General features: G+C 37.8%; 1 protein-coding gene across 1 annotated transcript in view; it reads right to left on the bottom strand.

Annotated features, from left to right (window-relative positions):
- Window positions 1-2,896: 2,896 nt before the first annotated feature.
- The window catches only part of TTC39B (tetratricopeptide repeat domain 39B), a 137,824-nt gene continuing 120,125 nt past the window's right edge, over window positions 2,897-20,595 (bottom strand). The window contains 3 exon segments of the mRNA XM_078152486.1: window positions 2,897-6,685; window positions 10,234-10,350; window positions 16,750-16,867. Of these exon segments, the coding sequence (XP_078008612.1) occupies window positions 6,589-6,685; window positions 10,234-10,350; window positions 16,750-16,867 (332 nt within the window). The 3' untranslated portion in view covers window positions 2,897-6,588.

The following is a 20,595-nucleotide window of genomic DNA, read 5'->3' as shown; positions in this document are numbered from 1 at the left end:
CTACAGTAATGAAAGGCAAAAGTACTGAAAGGTATTTCCCTCTTCCCCTTTTTTTTTGACAGTTATAGGAACAGAAATGGAGGAGAATGATATAATATGCATATTCTAGTCTAAACAGACACTATAACAAAATTTGGAAAAATAAAAAGCTGGGGTGGAACTTAATTTTTTTAAGGTCAGAATTAGATATTGGTCTGTTTACTTTTTGCATGCTGATATGTCAAAGATCTATCCAAAGCCAATTTTAAATGATATTTATGCATAACATTTAGCTACTATATACAAGCACAAAAGTTGATAAAAAGGCAAGAAATTTATATTTTAAGTAAATAGCCTACCAAATTATTCTCAAGTTTGACTACAGTATAAAAATATTTGCAGAGTATAGATTAACTGGGCTAGCACTGAAATGCTGAGTCCAAAATTAACAAAGTAAAACTTTCCCCCCAAAACCTACTGAATTAAATGCTTTTTAAAAAAATCTTAGAGATCATTTTGTCTAACCTTATTTGAAAGACAAATAAAAAGAAGCCCAGAGGTAAAATGACTTGATACTTCTCAGTCCTTCTACTGTATCATTTAGTGCTGCCAACTCCATTTCACAAGTGAGCCAAATTAATTCCATAACTAAATTGTAGATGACAGCATCTAGCTTGAGAATGATAGGACCCACATTTAAATACCACTGCTACTTACTACCAGAGTCTTTGACTTTGGTCAATTCCCTTTCCCTCCACAGGGCTCAGTTTCTTCCTCTGCAAAATGTAGGAGTTGACCAGAAAATGCCAAAAGCTTATGATCCTAGCTCATTAATATAATGAGTAGTTCCAGCTAATAATTATAGCATAGCTCGTAATCATCAGGTCAGTTGCTGCCAAATAACTATTTAGAAGATATTTAAATACTCTGAAGACACTATTACACTGACCCAAGAGTCCATGGCACAAGTGAAATTATGGCGAATGGAGACAATTAGGTTATGATGGCATCCACTTAGCAATCCTGATAACTGAACTTCAGTGAAGGGTTCCTATGCGAAGGCTTGTTATGTTGATCTCCATGCAACAGGTTATATTATAGTGAAATTCCAGTTTATATGGTTTGGTTGGTATACTTTTTGATCGCTTATTCCCAAGTGGCCATAAAGAAAAAGAAACTTCCCCTAACCCACAGAAAAATGAGGATAAAAAAATAAATCTCCCAAGAGTGAATTTACAATTGGTCAGAGGCATTTATAAACTGAGAGTAAGAAAGCAGTAACAAATGGAAAACACTTGAAGTACAGGACACTTCACTTAAGAGAGAAAAAATAAGCAATACAAATACAGTCTGAAGCAAGATGGACTTGGTGCAAAAAAATGAGAAACATCTAGTGATCTCATCTAGCAGTCTACATGGTAGAGGTGTCAAACACTCAGCTTCAGCAGTTGGAACCAGATTAAAGTGTAAATGGGAAATAGTTAATAAAATAAAAATACAACACAAACACAGAAAATATTAATGTGTTTTTCAAGTCAATATGAGGCCTCCAGGGATCGTTCTTATGGTACAGTAGGCCCATTTCTACTTGAGTTTGACTCCACTGGTCTACTGGAGCAGTACTGAGATGGAGTCCTCTAGTGCTATACACTAAAAAATGAGCATAATCCTGAGATGGAGACTGAAATACAGCATAACAGAATCATTAATTAATCCCCCTTCACTAATTAGCACTAATTGAACCAATCCAAGATGCCACAGCTAAAGGTATGATATAAATTCTAAACAATTTCTAGTGCTAAAAAATAATTACTAATAGGCAGGGGAATTAATTCTACTCCTTTAAAAAAAAAGACTAAATGAATAAGTTTTATTTAGCCTGGAGAAAATGAAGATGGTAAGATATAAAAAAGACATTCCAAGCACATGAAGTTATTGTTAAAGCTAGCTGTGAATGACTATTCTGTTTTATCTGAGGACAAAACACAAGCAGAAGTCAAACTGTGCCTGATTACATTTGGATCAGACAACAAAGAACTTCTTGACCATACCAAAGACAGTCAAGAGTCTTCTTCTGAAGAAATGATAAAGGACTAACCAATACTCTAATAGAGACCACACTAAATTCTATTCAAAACCAGGGGTATTAACTAGATGTCATAAGAGCTCTTTATAGTTCATGAAGTATTAATTACTACCAGATGCCAAGAGAATACACTGTAACCTTACTACATTTTCACCAGGAACAGCATAAAGAGGTAGGTAAATTCAAGGATAAATTAATGAGCATAATTCCAAGACAATCTCGAATTTTGTCAGAAAGAAACTATTTTTATATCAATGAGTAAAATCATTAACTGTTATACATATAATACAGACATCAAGAAATTAATTTGAAAAGAAAATGTACATAGGGCTTCAAAAATGAACAACTGTGACTATCTGTATGAGCCATAATACAACTGTCTGAAGATAACTTCTAAATTGAAAAAAAAAAACCTTCATTAGAGAGAGGGAATTTTTCCATGAAATACCTTCCCTCTTGAAATCACAGTTCCCATCAATCACAACCAACTGGAGATTGTTAGACCCATAAAAAACATACAAGACTAGGAATGTGAGAGTTGATAAAAGATACTTTTTCATTACTTGTCAAGTACTAATGGGCAGTTTCTCTGTCAAAAGATTTAAAAGAACACAACTTCTTGGTATCTATATTTAGAGACTGTTATCACTCAGCTGCCATCAACAAAGGAATGAATGTACATTAGGTACCCTACAAGTTATCAAATATACTGATAAAAACATACTATACAATCACAAATCTTGACCAATATGGCTCTGATTTCAAACACAGTATGATTAACAGATGATTTAGCAAGGTACCCTGTAAATAAAAGAGTGGGTTGACAGTCAATTTAATTCACTCATTTATTATGCTCCTACTGTGTTCAAACCACTGATAAAGTTTTTTGGGAATTACAAAGATCAGTAAAAAAGCATGAGTCCCTGCCCTCAAGGAGCTCACAGTTTAATCGGGAAGATAAGACTTACACACAAATGAATAAAATACAAGGGATGAAATACCAATAAAGGACAATGAAAGATATAGAGAAGGATAAGGGGAACCTGAACTTCTCTCTTTGAAGTGGAATATGATCTGGGTTTTGAGGACAGTAGACTTTCAACAGGTAGAAAACAAGGATTTTGGGGGAGGGAAAGGCAGAGCAGATTGTAGAAACACACACACAAACACACACAAAACCTTACATTCATATGGTGCTTTAAGGTATAAACGAAATGCTTTCCTCCTAACATCCCTGGAAAGGAGCCAAAGGCAAAGACTAGGATGAGTTTGGGCAACAATTAAGAACATGAAGTATACGAGATAAGGCTGGAACGGTAGGTTACAGACGTGAGTTTCTTGAATATCAGGATAAGGAGTCTGAACTTTATTCAGGAGACAGTGAGAACCCAATGACGGCTTCTGAGTAGGAGAATGACAACATGATCAGCACTATCCATTAGAAAGACCACTCTGGGACAGGTGTGTAGAATAAATTGGATTGAAGAGAAACTGGAGAAAAGGAGATGAATAAGAATACCATAGCAATAATATAGATATAGCAAGATACAGATGAGAGGCTGTACTACGGTAAAGATGATGGGAATGAAGAGTATGGGACAGATATGTGAATTATTCCACCAACTGAGAGGATTTGGGAAATGATTCAACATGGGGGAATACATGTTTGGAAGAAGAAAAGGTCAAAGTAATCCCGAAATTTTAAGTTTCAGTTATAGGTAGGACAGTGGTACAATGAACAGATAGGGAAACGTTAGGAAGTACAGATTCAAGCAAAATGGAAAAGTAAGTTTGGGACATAAATATGAGGTGCTACCTAGGGAATGTGGTAGAGATAGTTAAAGATCAAGTCTGAATATATAAAATTGAGAGTCACCTATAGAATGGTGATTATGGTGACAGCTAGTCACAGAAGTGAAAGAGAACCCCAAAGGAGAGACTCTACAGGGAGAGAAGAAGACCAAGGGTAGTCCTGGGGAATTCCTCTACCTAGGAGGTAGGAAAAGGAAGAGTCTGTGAAAGAGAAAAAAAAATGGTCAGAGAGGTTAGAAGAGAACCATGAGAAGAGGAAAAAGTTTTAAGGAGAGGTAGTCAACAATATCACAAGCTACAAAGATTCAAATAAAATGAAGATGAAGGAAAGGCTGTTGGATTTGACAGTTATGAAATTCATTGTTGACCACCAAGATAATAGTTTTAGTCAAGTAATAGAAGTGGAAGCTGGACTGCTGGATTTGGGGAACAAGTGGTTGAGTGAGCAAGGAAAAGCAACTAGTGTAGACTGTTACTCTCAGAGGAGACTGGTGCCTTATAAAAAGGTGGCACTTAACAATTATTTGAAGACTGAATGAACCATATTAAGACCTATAAAATTAATTCTTGCAAATTTATCCATATTGCTTAGCATTTTAGGAAATAAATTAAAAGCTGAAGGTAAATATGAACATCAATTACTTTGGAGTTATCAGATTTTTTAAAAATGTGGTTGGCAATTTAGAAATAAAATAGTTTCTAAAAACAACAGAAGATTTACCATGGGTTTTTTAAAAGGCTGTCTTACCTTTCTTAAGAAAGAGAATTTTTATTGACTATGTGGCTCTGAAAACTGCCTGTAAATAATGAACAGGGGTGCTCAGTTAAAACTGATGCAACCAAAACAAGTCCAACCAAAGCCATAACAGAAGTGTTGTTTTAAATGATGTCATCAAGGAAAAGTCACTACAAACGTGTAGAAATTTTGGATTTACTGCACTTTTCCAATCTAATTGCCACAGCTGAATTTTAAAAATTATTTTTCTGAATTCCTTTTTCTCTATAATTATATATAGCAAACGTACTCATCATATTATTAGACCAATCAAAATTTATCATCATGGTATTTTAAGTGTCACCATTTAATATCATATAACTGCTAAACATGAGTTAATAACTAGGAACAGGATAGTTAATTTCTGTTCCCTACATGTCTTATTGTCTATTCCAATTTGGAGATGCTAAATAGATATCTTTTGAATGAACAAAAAGGCAAATATCAAGCACTTAACTGTGTATCAAGCACAATATATTTTTTAACCTGATTAGTTCCATGAGTCAATATAAACATGTTTGGATTTTCACATCTTCCAACTCACAAAAGCAGCACTTGGACCAGCCAATAATCATGTGCCAATACCATCCCCAAAAAGGGCATAGTCTTTTAATTAAAGTAATAAATGCTATTTCACAATATAAATAAAAGAACTCTGCTACATACATGAACTACCTGACCTTTCCTGCTGTAGTCCTTAGCAGCTGGTATTTGGTCCTAAGCCAGAAATATCCCTCCTCTCAAAAGAAAAAAGTGGTGGCAATTGTGAAATATGATGTGCTTGAAAGAAGTAATTTTCAAATGTTTGAAATTCTATGTCTTATGTATTTTGATATCAACTATTTTTGAAAAATAAATGTTAATTTAAGCGCACCAAGACGGTAATTTTCAAATAAAGGACTGAACATATTACTAATGTATACGAATAGAACTTTAAAAAATTAAGAGCAATGAGAGATCATAAAATCAGACACTGAGCATCAAAACATAACAAATATAAAGACAGTACAAGATTGTACAAGCAACGTTAATTGTGCTTTGCTTCCTGAGGAGAAAACAAACAAACAATCAAATTTATACTTTCAGGCCTTCCTTTCTCACTACTGAATGCCTAGGAACTCCATGGTCTTCCTTTTCTCATTAGAGAGACCCACACATTCTGGGAAATACAAATGAAAATGATTTCAATACATTCAAGGAGAGGCCAACATCTCTTTCAAAAAAAAAAAGTTGCTTCCTCTTATCAGATGGAAGAAAAGGCAACACTTTGGTTTCAGTTCAAGTGAGGGAATGCCTTTAAGCCTAAAACATCAATGCAACAATCATTCCTGTCCTTTGTTAGTTTTGTACCATATTCTTCAGAAGGGTATAACTGTAAGAAATTTCATATTTCTAGATGAAGGTGATTTTTATTTTTGTATTAAAAGTAAAATATCAGGTTATGAAATGCTCATGGAGACTAACTGGCTGATAGGAGACTCAGCTCTGGAGCTCAAAGGGTGTAAAATAGCCCAGTACAGAAATATCATCTCCCCTGAATACTGTAGCTGTGATCCAGGATCACAAGATTTCAGCCTGCTAGCTCAATGATATCAATCTGCACATAGAAAAAAATTATCTAAAGTAGACTTTATTGCACCTGCAAGTCTTAAAATAAAACCCTCACACCTCAATTCAATTCTTCTTACGAGACAAAATTAAGACTTTCTAATAACAGACTGAACAAAGCTATGGTAAAATTCCATAGGAAAACATGGAAACAAGAAGACAACATCCAAACAGAGACAGATGAAAGAAAACGGTGATAATAAAACCAATTTGCTTTTCCCCTCTCTCTCTCTCATGTACATGATCATTTATCTACTTTAATACAAGGACTTCTCTAGAGTAGAAGCTCCTGCCAGTTCAGAAAACTCTTCCCTCTATGGGGCTTCCATCAAGGAGTAGAAGCAGGAGAGCCCTTCAAACTGCTGAGTGCTGCATGGATCCTGAAGTGCAGTCTGGATTCCATGGAGTAATCTTTGTAGTTGGTTCTAAAAGGCAAAAAGAACAAACTGTCAATAGGAAATCAGAGCCCCTCACACTCAGATTAGCCTTTTTCTTGAACTTGGGTTATCTTTTCTCTACCAAGCATATTTCATGAACAATACTAAGTATATAAACTATTCCTAAACTGTGTCAACTCCCTAAATTAGATGGAAAAATCTAGGGCAGCCTAGCTCTTTAAACATATCACAGGATCAAAACAAAAAAAAAAAAACAACATTAAATTGGCACAAATCATTATGGTAAGAGTTAAGAAAACTGTATTCTAAGAAATGACAGGCTGTATTCTAAATTCAGGCAGCTGGGTGGCAAAGTGGATAGAGTGTCAGGCCTGGAGTCAGGAAGACTTATTTCCCATAGTTCAAATCTGGCCTTAGACACTTATTAGCTATGTCACCATGGGTAAGTCACTTAACCCTGTTTGCCTCAGTTTCCTCATCTGTAAAATGAGCTGGAGGAGGAAATGGTAAACTATTCTAATACTTTTGCCAAGAAAATCCCAAATGGGGTCACGAAGAATCGACACGACTGAAACAACTGAACAACAATTCCAAATTCATCTAAATTCAGCACATTTTTGCTAAATGCCTACTATGGGAAATGCTTGGTGGGAGGCCTTCAGCATCAAAAGAAATAAAGAAACAGTTCCTGTCATCAAGGAATTCTACCCTAACTCCCAGAATACAGCAAATAACTTCAGCTATTAATTAGGGCTCTCACGTTTCTGCTTTAACTAGCTAACAGTCATCCCCCTCTGCAAGAAAAAGTTTGAAGCCAGTAATATCAAAAGAGGAAGGAAGAGGAGGGAATATTTTCAAATATGCCAGCCAATAATCCAGTTGTTCCTGACAATGGCTCCTACTTCAAAATTACTGTATCTCTGGACTGTCAGGGATCTTAGAAATCACTTAGTTCAACTCCCACCCCGAAGCATGATTGCTCTAAATCCATGACCATCTATGATTTTACTACCTAGAGCCCTTCTCACCATTCATCCTTCCCATATGCCAGATGTATGTTGTTTACTGATGTAATTCTACTTCTCAAAAATCTTCATGGGCATCCCCTGGGGAAAGCTCTAACTCTCTTCTCTGTCATTTAAAACCTTTCACAATCTGCTACCACCCTCCCTTTCCAGTCTGTCCTCAACACACTCTCCAGGAAAACTGGAGACTCCTTGAACCCTCTAAGTTGCGTCTCTAGAGTGTTCTTCCTCTCTTTTCTTGCCTACTGAATCCTACTTTTCAGGCCTGCCTCCAAAGCCAACTCCTCCAAGAAACCTTCCGTCACCTCCATTGGTAATGGCCATGCATTACTCCTACCTTAGACCTCTCATTGGTATTTCCCACTCCTCCTCCCGCCCCAGGACTGAGCATAGGAAGAGCTTTGGCAAGTAAGTAAAGTATCCCTCCTTATTATCCAAGCTCCCTATTTGAGAGGGATGATATAATATTAAGAAATAACAAAGAAACAATGGAAAGACAGTTGATACTTCACTTCTATTTAAGTGGCAAGGCACCACAGTATCCAGCAGTACCCATTGATAAATGTGTCCTGTGTGGCTGAACTAAGGGAAAGCAATCTTCAAATTGGGAAGAGGAAAACAAAATTATTAAGAAGAAACTGAAGGACAAAAGAGGCATGGAGCTATTTTGTGGGGTCATTGTGACATACGTGAGGGAATTCTGCACATGAATTCAGGAGTGCTAGACTTTGGTCCAGGTTGTCATTAACTAGCTGTGTAACCAGGAGAAAAATCACTTAACCTTTCTGGATTATAGTCACCCAAGAGAATTAAGTCACTTAAGTCACTGTTTCCTTTTTGTCTTTGTACTCATACCCAATGCCTAGTACCGTGCTTGGTGAGTAACAAGTGCTTAACAAATGACTACTGAATTTAATTGGGTTTCAGTTTTCTCATCTATAAAAAAAGTGAGTTTTACCTGCATGACCTCAAAGGCTTCTTCCACATCAAAAATTCTGATTCAATGATCTTACAATAGTAAGAGAATCTTACTGATTTAAATGACTTCAAATATCCTAGTCTAAATGAATTGAATCCAGTGCACTAAAATGATTTGCAGATATTTCAAATATCCCATCATTAGTGATTTTTAAGGAATTATAAAATCTGGAAGTCCTATAGGATCTGAAATGGCCAAATTTCCTAATGTTTTCAAAAAGGGCAAATAGAATTTCCAAACTATGGACTAGTGGCCTGGAAATTCATTCCCACCAAAATTCTAGAATGCATTGTTTTAAAAAATGAATTGTGAGTGCTTAGAAAAAGTAGAGCAATGATAATCATGCATCAGCATAGGTTCAATAAGACCAATTCATGGCATTCCCTTTTGACAGTGTCGGGGAAAGGACAGAGGTCTGGACTTGTAGTTAAAGTTGGTTCAAATCCCACTTCTGACACTAGCATTGTGACCATCATGCAACATTTCTAAGCCTCAGGTACCTTTTTAAGACAGATTTATTAAATTACAGACAAGCTGTAATCCCTGATAACTTGACTAGTGGATCAGGTGAATGCTAGAGTTAAAGCATTTGACAATATATGCTATGTGGCCATAGTAACTGTCACATCATCTGAATTTAAGCCAGACATTTATCTAGGCTGTACGTTAGTATAATCAGTAGATTCACAGCTGGCTAAATGACTGTAAAAGGTGTTAATTAATTTGGACTGATGACTACTATCTGGTGACATGCCTTCAATGGTAGTCCACCAAGACTCTGTCCTCGTTTATGTTTGTTTTAACATTTTTATCAATGCCTGGGATAGAGACATAACTGCATGCTAATCAAATCTGTAAATGACAGGAAACTGGGAATAACAGCAAATGTGGTAGATGCCAGGATCTGGACTTTAAAAGATCCTAACACCCCGGAACAATGGGATGAATTTTATATGAATAAATTTAGTAAGGATATGTCAAAAAATCTTTCAGTTAGGTTAAAAAAAAATACAACCATGCAAATAGAGTAGTGACAAAGGGTAGCTGGGGTGGGCAGAATGTTGGTGTACACACCTGAGTCATTCCACCATTTTCCTCAGTATGCCCAAAGCCAGGGTTTACATAAGTGTTAATATACATAAAGAGATCCAGAAAAAGGAGAAGCACAGATAAAAGCCCAACTGTAACAGCAATCATGAAGTCCATCCTTACACGTGTCTGGGATTTTGTTGGCTTCAAGCACTCGTGGTTGATAGGAACTAGAACTCTATTCAAGTCTACAAATGTTTATTACACATAAGATACAGAACATGCTTGAAAAACAATACAGTTTCTCATTTTCAAGGATCACAAAACACTTGACAATGATTGGGGAGAGAGGAGGATATACCATACATGCAAATAACTAAGACTTAAGGTAGAATGTGATGAAACAAAAAGAGACCTGAGTACCCAGAGAACTCTTTAGAGAAAGAGATCACTTTAAACAGAGGTAATCTGGGAACGCTTTAAACAAGCACCTGTCAGTGACTATGTGATTAGCAATGTGAAAAGCTACTAGCACAACTTACTTTGCAGTTTCTATTATCCGTAAGGCCTTCTCTGTGTCTCCTTGCAGTTGGCATAAAAGTCCCAGTTCATACAGAGTAAATGGCACAAGGTAGTGGTCAAATTTTAGTTGTTTCTCACTAGAAATAAAAATAAACCAGTTAGTTTTGACAGTTGGAAGAGGGTACATGTACACCAACATTTTATGCATTCTTCATTAAGACAGATATAAAAACAGGCCTATTTTCTGAACAAATATAATTATTTTTAAGTTGACATGCAAAAGAATATAAAAGAAAAAAACATAAAAGAAAAAACTTCAAATGAAAAAAAAATTTATTGTGTTTTTATTTTAGGCAAAACATTGTCACTGATATGTCAGGTATTTCGGCCTCATGATTTATTCCAGAAATGTAAGTCTCCATTTTGAATAAAAACATAACTGACATTTAGGGGAAACCTTCCTTTTAACCCCTAAAGATGATTTCAGAATTCAAAACTATTGCGTTTCATTGGGCAAAAATAAAAAAATTGAGAAAGTTAGCATCTGTTCCCAAGACAACAATCTAGTGACCATTTTTCTGATTATAAAGAAAAGCTCCTTTCTTTCAGATATTAGACCATGCAATCAAAATGGGAGTATACATTTCAAACTTCCCTTAAAATATTTTGGTCCTAAAATCCTCAATTCTAACATTTACTTTTATTATAGCATCTAATACTGATACATGCTATAGGCCCACACTTCTTATGTATCTTACCTTTATACAGATGCCAGATCTCATTTTAAGCACCTCTCTCAGAGCTTTATTTTTTTCATTTTCACTCTTTCAAACAATCCACACATACATATTAAATTTAAAAAAAAAGAAACTAAAGCTTTTCACCTCTTCAGAAACAATTTAACTAGTGCCTCACATTCTCTAATAGGAAAAGCACTACTGCCACCCAAAGATGGCTGAAATCACATCTTGATTTTTAATATTGAAGCTTTTTTTCCTAAAAGTAATTCACTATAAGTGACTTTATCCATAATAAATGATAATCTAATTTGCCATTAAGTAACCAAAATAAACCCAAAATCCCACTTTTACATTTTTCTTGAGCTACTTTATAATTTTTTCCATTTCCAACAAAATTTTCTTTCTGAAATTTCTCTTTAAGTGAGAAGCATAATGAGAATCAACAGTAATTCTAGGATTGTGCTAGGGTTTGGATTTGTTTTAAACCACATGTCATACATTAAAATAAGCTCCTATTTCTAAAGCTTTTGAGGGTTTATAAAGCACTTTCCTCACAACCCTGCAGAGTACTGACCAGGGTCACATAACCCTTATTTTTCATGGGAGGAAACAGAGCTCAGAGCAGTTGTGACCTGTGCAAAGTCAGAAAGCTGGTAAGGTGCTGGAGCCCTTTCCATTCCGCTGGGTGCTTCTTCTTGGTAGCTCATGAGAACATGGCTCTCTGGCACCCACAGACAAGTTTACTCCTCCCGGGAGTCAGCTTATATGGGTGTTCCAAAAGTCTTGGTGCAGTTTTAAGATTTAATAGCTTCGAAATACACTAAGAGTTTTTGGATGCCTCCAAGAGCTCTAGGCTACAACCATCTGTTGGAGCTGCTGCCTTGTTCATTTATGCTGGTAGGTTCAAAAGCGAGACACAGTGTAGTATAGTGGATAGAGGTGACAGATTGGCTGTGTGACCCTAGGCAAAACATGTAATCTTTCAGCATCCCAAGAATCTGATTAAGGCTCTAAGCTGCAGTCAGAGTTCCCAAGTTGTTCTATAGCTGTTACTACATAAATTGCTCTCCTGGTCTTGCTCCCTTCACTCTGCATCAGTTCATATAAGTCTTCCCAGGTTTTTCTGAAACCAATCCTCTTCGTCCTTTCTTAAACCTCAACAGTATACCATCACATTCATATACCATAATTTATTCAGTCATTCCCCAATTGATGGGCAAGAAATTATTATTATTTTTTGCGAAGCAATTGGGGTTAAGTGACCTTCCCAGGGTCACACAGCTAGTAAGTGTCAAGTGTCTGAGGCAGAATTTCAACTCAGGTCCTGCTGACTCCAGAGCCGGTGGTCTATCCACTGTGCCACCTAGCACCCCAAGGAATAATTTTTAAACACAAAGTTTATCACATTATGAGAAATGGCAACAAAGCATAAGATAGTGGCAAGAAGATGACTAGGATTACCATCAAGGACCACCACTGGTACCAAGATTCCTGTCCCTACTTCTACCTGGACTCTCATCAATGGATCCTGACTGCTGGTTGTCCAGCTCACAGTCCCCTGAGGGAGTAAATTTGGCCTCCCTACCCTGGAATCTACTGACACAATGGAGGGTGCCTTTAGTTTTCCAGTCTCACCAAAAAGCATGAGAAAAGCAATACTACCTTAGGCCTCAGGAACCATGAAGGGCCAAGACACCAGAGCTTCTTGTCAGTAGGACCCCATCCAGGACCAGAACATGCCCCAACACCAGGCTCGACCAGGAGCTAATTACATGTTGTCTTTTGGATACGTTCCATCCCCCAGTATCTCAGCATGAGACAAAGAAACCCATCGCCGAAGCTGTAGTTCTTATTGGCTCAACCCCTTCGGCTCTAGCTTGGGAAAGAACAGATTGAAGACACCTTTGGCCACCCCAGAAGCTGAGTATGGAAACACCAGGAAACAGGTACTTATCCTGACCTCTGGTTAGCAAACTTCTGCTTTCTGCTTCCCTCTAATCGCTCTGTGAATCACTGTACACTGAGGTGGGGGAAAAAAAAAACCTGGGGCAGCTAGGTGACGCAGTGGATAGAGCACCAGCCCTGGAGTCAGGAGGACCCAAGTTCCAATGCAATCTCAGACACATAATACTCACTAGCTATATGACCCTGGGCAAGTCATTTAACCACAATTGCCTCACCAAAGAACAACAAAAACAAAAACAAAATAAAAACCTTCTAAAACTTCTCCTTGCTGTCTCATTCTCATAGATGTTACCTCTCTCCCTCCCTAGTTCCTTAATTCCCAACTTACTCTGCTCTCTCTTCCCCCATTGTGTGCTCTCAAACCTGGAAAACACCTTCTCTAGTACTGGCTGCAGCTCCTCTAATGCACTCAGTGTGAACACCTTGCTTCTCACTGCCTCTGAGAACTCCCCACTGCCATTCTTCAGTAACCTCGCCTCCTTAGCAGTTCATCACATCCCACTCTATCTCCCTATCTAGAACCTGATGGTAGTTATATCCCAGTTCAACTCAGTAAACATTTATGAAATGTCAATGTGCTAGATAACTTGTCAAGTGCTGGTGATACAAAGACAAAAATGAGACAGGCCCTGTCTTGAAGGATCTTGAATAGCCCCAAGTCATTCTCCCATCTTTCTTGAGTTCAGTACCTGGCTCACAGTCTTCCTCTCTATTCCAACCCCTAGTCTTACAATCAGGGACTTCAATGTACTTGCTGATACCCCTCAAATACCCAGGCCACCCAATTCCTCAACCTTATCAGCTCCTATGACCTGCACCTTCACTCTACCTCAGCCACACACAGTCCACATCTCAGATCTCACCTCTGCTGTCAATAACTATGGAGCCTCCATGATGCTAAATTCTGCAGTTCCTCTCTCTTTTCACATCCTCCTACTCACCTGTCTCCTAAACCTACTCACCCTCTTCATCACAACCACTTTATTTCTCCCAACACATCATCGTTCTTCTGGACTCACTTTTTGCTTTGGCCCCAGTTAACTAGTTTAGCCATACCCTTGCTCCCTTGTCCTATTGCTACTAATGTCTTTAGTCAAATAAGTTACACAACTGGGCCAATGCATCCAGATTTATGCCACATGCTCTTACTCACTGCTGCATGGCAATATTTTTATATATTCTTCTCTGATTAGCACATGACTCATATCAATTATACCAAATCTTCTCTTTACTCAAACCCCCCCAAGTTTATTCTCTGCTTCTTCTCTCTTTAGCAGAGAGGTGACATAAGCTCCCTCTCCTTTCCTATTCTATATCTAAAGCATCTCAAAATCATTTCTCATTCTCTCTTCCTTTGCTTCAGCCTTTGAAGAAGAGGTACCTTTTTTCCTTGCCAAAGCCAATCTCTCCTATTTGAATCCATTTCCTCTCTTCCCCCCTCCATTATCTCTTGAAGTTTGCCTTTTCAATCATTTCCTCTCTCACACTTATTGTCAATCTCTCCTTACATAATGGCTCCCTCTCCAATATCACTCCTATAAATTACACTCTCCCATTGCCAATGTCTTAATGGATATCTCATTGGCTGGATGCCCTATTAGCATCTCAAAATCAAAGAGCCCAAAATGGAACTCTATTTTTATAATCAGCTGGCAAATTTTATTTTTCTATCACTTCCTACAATATCTCTTGCATCCATCCTTTTCTTTCCACTCACACTAATATTCATCTTAGTTCAGATTCTCCTTACTAACTCTGACTCCTACAAAACTCAGTACCTCTTCTAGACAACTGCAAAACCCTCTAAATGAGTCCCCAATTACAGTCTGTCCCCTCTCTAATCCATCATTCACACAAATACCAAAATAATATTTGTAAGGTTCTGCTCTGACTATGATACATCCCTGGTCAAAAATCTTCACTAGCTTCCTGAGGCCTCTGGATTAAAATGTAAATTATTCCACTTAGCATGTAAAGCCACCAGCAATCTGATCCCCAACCTACATTTCCTGATACACTGCACGTTACTACCATCATAGATTTCCTGCTCCTGCCAAACCAGCTCACAAGCTGTTCCCTGACCTTAGAATTCCATCTCCCATCTCTATGTCTTTGCAAAGGCCATTCTCCACATCTGGAACATACTCCCTCCTTCACTTCAGCCTCTTCAAATCCTTAACTTCCTCCAAGGTACGGCTCAATTGCCACCTCCAGTATGAATCCTTCCTTTCTACCTCCAAAACAGTTAGGAGCATTTGCTCCCTTCTCATATTATCTTGTTTTTAGTTATCTGTATAAATATTATATCTCCCTGTATAAAAGAGCTCCTGGAGAGCAAGAGTTGTTTTCATCCTAGTCTTTGTATCCCCAGTACTGAGCACAGTGACATTTGTCTAGTGGTGGTGGTGGTGGTGGTGGTGGGGCTGAGTCATTTTCAGTTGTATCCAACTCTTCATGACCCAATTTGGGATTTCTTGACAAAGATACTAAAGTGGCTTGCCATTTCCTTCTCCAGCTCATTTGACAGATGAGGAATTTGAGGCAAACAGAGTGAAGTGATTTGCCCAGGGTCACACAGCTAATAAGTGCCTGAGGCCAGATTTGAAGTAACAGAGATGAGCCTTCCTCATACCAAGCCTGGCACTCTATCCACTACACCACCTACCTCCCCATTCATCTAGCAGATAAGAAGTAAACGTTGGTTAAACTCAGGGCAAAGAATAAAGAGCAGTACTTGCCTATTATCCCTCACAATGCACTTTTCCATCATACATCCCCAATCCCACCCAAAATGAATTTAACATGGACATTCCTTAAGTGTCTGAAAGTCTATGTTCACATGAAACAGATCTCATCCAAACAAACAAGTCACTTCTCAAAGCAATTCTCAGCTCAGTTAAACAAATATCACTGACTCCAGTATTTGAAAATAGAAATGTCTGGCCTACCCTTTATCCAGAGTTAAAATACCTAAATGGAAAGTAATGAACACAGAATCATGTTTCTCTCAGCCAAGGTCCACATCTACATACTGCAGGTCCTTAGTTAGAAAGGATTTACTCCCATTTCTCCATTAACTCTTTCTTTTTCTCACTGTGGGGAGACAGTATGCTGTAGCTGTGATAGTTGCAGTGATGAGGAACATTTTCTTTTGACTCTGGACTCTCAGTAAAAATGGTAATGGCAATAAAGAGGCCATTGGTGAGGAATGTAGGCACAGGAATAGGCCAGATCCAGGAACAGAATCACCAACCTGCTTATCCATATCAGTGGAAAGAATATTCCTGTTTCAAAGAAGATAGAAATGCTCTACAGAAAATGAGCAGACACCATTGAAACTAGTCACCTGGAATTCTTACCTATTCTGGAATTGTAAACCTTAAATATCAAAGGCAAGGTACCTCCATTTAAGTGTCCAGTATCCAAGGACCAACCCTAGCTAACTTTGAAAATACAGATCCCCTGAGTGCCGAACAACTCTTGTGAAACTTTTTCTTCTTTCATCTTTTTCTTTTGAGGGGAAGAGGGGCACAGCAATTTGTGAAAATATCTATTAAAGCATATAAGGGTTGGAGTACAACTGCCATCAGTGGAAGAAGACCTACACTGAAGAATTCATGTATCTTTTTAAGTAAATTCAAGACACTGAGGAAAATTCAAACTTCAATTCAACCAACATAAAAGTTTTCAGGAAAATCAAATACACACAATAAGCCACCACACTGTATTATCCAACAGCAAAGAGGCAGTAACAACAAGAGGTCAGAGTACTCTGCATCCATCTCTCAGAGCAGCACTCAAATAACCAACAACAGGATATCCTTGTTTTACCTTTGAATAACCTGATTGAAACACAGTTCAGCTTGTAAGAGTCGTCCTAAGTGCTTCAGACAGAGACCTTTCAGTAACTGCACCAAACAGTGGTCATCCGCGAAGTAATCATTGCACTCTTAAAATAGAAATGAAAAAAAATTATTTTACAATTAAATTTAAAATCAAAAGCTAGAGCTGTCATTTGTGACATTTCTAATAAAGGACCTGCTTAAAATTATGGGAAATGTTTGTCATTTCAAATTATGAAAACTTATGCTCTTTCTCTCAAGACAGTGCCTCTGATACTCCTGGAGAATATCAACCCTATTTTAAAAAACAAATGTTTGTTCTTAAAGGATGTTTATTTTTATTTATCAAGAATTTAAACTCTACCTACTTTAAAATGGATTTGAGACAAATGTGGGCCAAATTTCAAGGGCCCAAATGCAGTGTTGGGGAACCTGAAAGGCTAAAAAAGCCTAAAGGCCCAAGAGAAGGCTCCAGGAAGTCTATCAGAAGCAAGAAGGTAACAAGGGGGCTGTCTTAGCTTGTTGTTGTACCTCATAGCAGTGTTGGCTGCAACAGGAGGAGAGGGTAACACACACATATGGAGAGACAGATGGCTTCACACCCATTAAAAATTCAGGAAGTAAAATACCCTCTTCAGATCATCATGTTTACAACTCATTATCAATTCTCCTAGGTTCCATTCTTTTTGAAAAAGAACTACCAAATAAAAGTAGACAAAACAGTGCTAAGGCAGATGAAAGGCATTTTAGGTTTTGATCAAACTCCTGACTACCTGACTAAAAATATTAACAAGGACTTTTCTTTCTCCTTTAAAGATTTATCTTTACCTTATACTTAGACCATAAGAAATGAAAAGTGAGTTTACTATTTAAGTCAGGGAACAATGTGTGACATCCATACAAATAAGATGGCCTTGGATATGATCTCTTTGCTGTGTTTATTTTTGTGAACCATTCAAACCGTTTTTTCAAGTGAGGTGAGGCGAAGAGGATTGGGGGATTGCAAGTGTGCATAACGGAATTTTTTAGTTGCTAAAAATTCAGATTAAATGAGGCTAAGACTAAGGGGGGGGGGCAGGGGGCAGGAGAGAGTCATTCCAATCCCAGAATAAGGTTAAAGTGCAAATTCAAAGACCAGGTAAGAATTTCTAGTCACACCCAAAAAAGGAAGAGAGGAAGGGATGGAGGGAGGAAGGGAGGAAGGAAGGGAGGGAGGAAGGAAGGAAAGGAGGGAGGGAGGGAGGAAGGGAGGGAGGGAGGGAGGGAGGGAGGGAGGAAGGAAGGGAGAGAGGAGGAAGGAAAGGAGGGGGGGGGAGGGAGGGAGGAGGAAGGGAGGAAGGAAGGAGGAAGGAAGAAGGAAGGAAGGAAGGAAGGAAGGAAGAAGGAAGGAAGGAAGGAAGGAAGGAAGGAAGGAAGGAAGGAAGGAAGGAAGGAAGGAAGGAAGGAAGGAGAACAGACTAGAGAATCTCTAGTCCCTTTCTCTTTCCATCCTGAATTCTCTTCTCTACAAACCTGAGAAATATTTCATGCCACCTACTGAAATGTGTAACATTTCAGAGAATAAACTGCTACCTGAAGGAAAGTTGATGATACTACTTAGTGCCCTGGAAAGGAACTCCTTTACTCTGAAGCAACTAAAATTCACTTCCATGTTCTGGCAGTTGACTTTTAACTACAGACTTGGAAATGATGCTACTTTTTCAAAGGTTACACCAAGAACTCTCAACATTGTTTTAAGTGTCAAGGATACTTACAAAAATAAATACTTAAGAAAGAAAAATTCTGGAGACCCAGAGGATAACCCAATTTCTCTAACAGGAACAATGGAATAATTTGCAACCATAGTTCCAGTCACTCAGGTGACCTCTCAGGCCCATAATGAGGAATCCATGTCTAAAGAAGCTGCAAAAAGTAATGTATAAAAAGCAATACATAAATATCTATTATTGTTATTATTATGATTAAGGATCTTTCACCTTGAGCAAATTTTAGTATCTTGAGATTAAGAGCTGGAAGAGATTCTAGAAATCATCTCATTTAACTCACACATTTTACAGATAAGAAACTTAGGCCCAGAGAAGGGAAGTGACCTGTATTCAAGGTTAGTCAAACAAAATAATCAGCATGGTCAGGATTCTTTCTGAAGTCCTCCAACCTCAAATCCAATGTTCTCTCCCTTCAATTATACTACCTCTGTATCATTTTATGCTATAAAGAGTTGTGGTAACATTTTGTCAATTGTGCTACCAAAGTGAGTTTGGACACCATGGAATAGATTTCAATAAGTAAATTAATAGGACAGACATTCCAAACATGTCATCAGAAAACATGGGCCTTCCTTTCATTCATAAGATAAGAGCAGAAATAAAATAGATGGCTCAAAGTTACCCTATTTCTCCAAAATCCTTACTAAAATAATTGTCCTTTTTTTCAAATTGCACAGCTTTGTGAGAAGCATGATAGTTATTTAATTCAAAATATAAATCATGAGATCATGGGACTCAGAGCTAGAAAGACCCTTAGAGATTTTACAGATGAGAAACCTGAGTCCAGTGGAGGGAAAGTGACTTGTTCAGTCACATTATGAGCAGTCAGGTTTTAAACCCAGATCATCTGATTCCAAAGCCAATTTTTTTTCACTACACCAAATAACCTCAGAGATTAGAAAACATTTATTTCTGCTAACATACCAGATTTTGGAATCAGTTAAAATAATGCTGAGTAAGACCTGCTGACATTTGTATTATGTTAAACTAAAGGACATTTTTTGTTGTTGTTCAGTCATTTTCAGTCATGTTCAACTCTTTGTGACCCCATGTGGGGTTTTCTTGGCAAAGATACTTGGAATGGTTTGTCATTTCCTTTTCCAGCTCATTTTACAGAAGAAAAAACTGAGGCAAACAGGGATAAGTTACTTGCTCAGGGAAACACAGCTCATAAGTGTCTAAGGCCAGATTTGAACTCAAATACTCCTGACTCCAGGCCTAGTGCTGCACCCATTGCAACACCAAGCAAGAAGTTATTAGGTCTCTCTCTCAGTGAATCTCAAGGTTAAAATATGGCATTTTAATTTGTATATAAAATTCATTTTTAAAAACATGAAATAGGTGTAGCAAGTGAAAAATAGGAGAAGCAACAAAGGAAAACAGACGACTTCCTTTTCTATAACTCAGGTAATCTTTGTGACATGTGGCAATGTACCAAATTGAGTCAGCTTTAGTGTCAGGAAGACTTGGGTTCCAGGCTTACCTCTGATGCATACTAAATGTGTGACTATGGGCAAATCACTTAACCCTTCAGTGCCCCAAGCAACTGGCAAAGACTATAAATTACAGGAAAGTTGTCAAGATACATCAGTGAATGGAGTTTCCACACTTAGAGTTCTCTATACTAATAAAATCATAGCTACAACCTCATACCATGTTTATTACCTACTTTTCCATTATGCCAATTAAGTTCAACAAGCCATAAGTTAACTGACAGCTCCTTGTCAGATTTATTTAAAAATTTAAAATAGACCTCCACTAAAAATGATTATAGGCTACTGACTCAAGGCTGGCTAAAATCCCAACTTTTATGAAAGACCTGGAAAATCAGTCTTCATATCTCCCAGGCAGAACACTGACAAGAGAGAACACCAAATGCTTCCACTATCATATGTGACTTGGGTTATTTCTCTTATTTCCTTCAAAGGTCAGAGACACAACAAACAAGTCACCCACCAAAGGCAGGAAATGATGAGGCTGAACCAGCCAGGTTCACAATTCCATTCCCATTTTACAATAACTGATTTCCCCCTCTAAGGTCAGCAGCATGGCTAAAAGGTCAATACCGC

This window comes from Phascolarctos cinereus, unplaced genomic scaffold (genome assembly GCF_003287225.1).
Source record: "Phascolarctos cinereus isolate Bilbo 61053 unplaced genomic scaffold, phaCin_HiC Scaffold_4;HRSCAF=312, whole genome shotgun sequence".
In the NCBI taxonomy this organism is placed as follows: domain Eukaryota; kingdom Metazoa; phylum Chordata; class Mammalia; order Diprotodontia; family Phascolarctidae; genus Phascolarctos; species Phascolarctos cinereus.
This window is presented reverse-complemented; position numbering and strand designations above follow the sequence as displayed.